The sequence below is a fragment of the Geospiza fortis genome, unplaced genomic scaffold (assembly GCF_000277835.1).
Source record: "Geospiza fortis unplaced genomic scaffold, GeoFor_1.0 scaffold1, whole genome shotgun sequence".
Taxonomy (NCBI): Eukaryota; Metazoa; Chordata; class Aves; order Passeriformes; family Thraupidae; genus Geospiza; species Geospiza fortis.
Genome location: NW_005054320.1, coordinates 7,909,874 through 7,911,826, shown reverse-complemented (window position 1 = coordinate 7,911,826; position 1,953 = coordinate 7,909,874). Strand labels below are relative to the sequence as shown.

At 60.3% G+C, this 1,953-nt stretch overlaps 1 protein-coding gene across 1 annotated transcript in view; it reads left to right on the top strand.

The window, feature by feature from the left end:
• ACRBP (acrosin binding protein) overlaps positions 1-1,953 on the top strand; it is an 11,438-nt gene that overhangs the window by 2,590 nt on the left and 6,895 nt on the right. Inside the window, exons 3-5 of the mRNA XM_031056717.1 lie at positions 1,012-1,106; positions 1,222-1,324; positions 1,530-1,806. Coding sequence (XP_030912577.1) covers positions 1,012-1,106; positions 1,222-1,324; positions 1,530-1,806 — 475 coding nt within the window. The remainder of the gene's footprint in view (positions 1-1,011; positions 1,107-1,221; positions 1,325-1,529; positions 1,807-1,953) is intronic.

Below are 1,953 nucleotides of genomic sequence, written 5' to 3'. Positions count from 1 at the left end.
TCCCTACAAGCTGGGGGTTTTTCTGGGCTGGGATCCTGGTGTGTACCTGAAATTCTGCTTTTGATGGTGCAGCTGTTTGCTCAGCACAAGAAGGGAGTGCAGGGTAGAGGATGGTGCACGAGCAGTGCCAGGAGGGCAATTTCACTGCTAATGCCCTCCCTCTGAGCCAGCACTCCCCCTGCTCTCACAGGGCTGGCTGTGCCAGCCAGGCCATGCACTCCTAGAGCAGAGGGAGCACGAGATCACGCAATTCTTCAAGGTTTCCTGCCCTCCTGAACGCCCTTGGCTTTCCTGCAGTCACTGCAAGAGCTGCAGCTCTGGAGTCAGCGTGCTGGCAGTGCTGGTCAAGACTGCAGCTTGTGTGTGTACAGGCACAGGCTCTGCCAGCAGCATCGTGGCCCTGTGGACCCTCCTCCATCCCCTGCAAGGCTGGAACCAATGTCAAATTATATTGCCCTGAAGAATTTATCTCCTCTGGAGCCATCTGCCTGGAGGAGCTGTCACAGCCTCACCCCTGACCCAACAAGGCCAGGCTGGATGGGTCTTTGAACACCCTGGTCCTGTGGAAGGGGCCCCTGCCCATGGCAGGGGACTTGGAACTTGCTGGTCTATAAGGACCCTTCCAAACCAAACCATTCTCTGATTCTCTGGTGCTCCCAGGCCCGGTCTGGTCATCTTTTTAACCTATTATATCACTACTTGCCTTTTGTCTCTTTTTTAAACCCAGCAAGGACTAATAACAGAAGCATCAGATGCTGGAAACAGGAAGTTTGTGTCTCTGTCACAGGGAAGATAACTGTGAAAAGGGGCAGAAGGACAAAGGGAACCCTCAGGGGGCTGGAGGGAGAAGAGATGTGGTGCCTGGAATGGGAGCTCCGACAGCCCAGGGCTGTGACCTCCACCTCGGGGCACACAGCTTGGACTGTGCCTGCACCCACCAGCTGCCTCCCGAGAGGGTCCCCATCTCCTGGTGCACCCACGCTTGCCTCCATCCCACATCTCTGTCTCTAGGGCCAGTCTGCTCTCAGTTTCCAGAGGTGGCGGAGTTCCAGACCTTCTGCCAGTTCGCCCAGTACCGCTGCCTCAAACAGCAGTTCTTCATCAAGGTGAGGAGCGGGCTGTGGCACGGCTGGGGGGAGCATCTCCTGGGAAATGGGAGGGTGAGGAGGAAGGGAGGATAACCCCGTGAGAGTCGTGTTTCCCCCTCTCCCCTCCGCGCAGCGAGTCCCGTGTGCGAGCAAGTCTCTCGCCAGCCCCTCCCCGATGGAGCGATCCCGCCCCGTGCAGCCCTCGCCGGAGGGCAGAGCCTCCCCTGTCACACCAGGTACGGCTGCCCGAGCTGTGCTGGGCTCCCCTGCTCCCCTGCTGGGCTCCTGCGGCTGCTCAGCCCCCTGCAGCTTTCTGTCCGGCCTCCGAAGGCCGCCCTGGGCCGCTCCATCCCTCTGTGTCCCCGCTCGGGAGCAGGCTGCTGTGTCCCCTGCTGCAGGACAGCGTGGCAGACCTTCTCAAGCTCTCTCCTGCCCTGTTAGCTCAGGAACCGTGGCCCACGAAGCCCCCCACAGCCAATCCAGAGGTGCCCACGCCCTGGCAGAACAACAGGACCCTGCACCCACCAAATCTCTGGGCTGACACCTCACCTTCCAGGACGGAATCCCCCGACGAGCAAAACCTGAGAAAAAGCATCTGGCAGCTGATCCATTCGGCCCTCTCCTTGGATGCATCCTTGGACAGCCACGCCTCCTCTTGGAACTCCTCCAGCTCGGGCCCAGGATACGCATCAGAGGAGGGAACTGCTCCCCGAGGCAGGTGAGGGGCCCTCTGCCCTTTCTGGGTACCTCACACCACCCGTGCAGGGCTCTGCCCCTGCACACCAGGCAGCAGCCCCAGGGCACCCATGTCCCTGTTGGAGCAGCTGGGGAGTGTGGGCAAGTGTTCAGGAGCGAACTGTCCCAT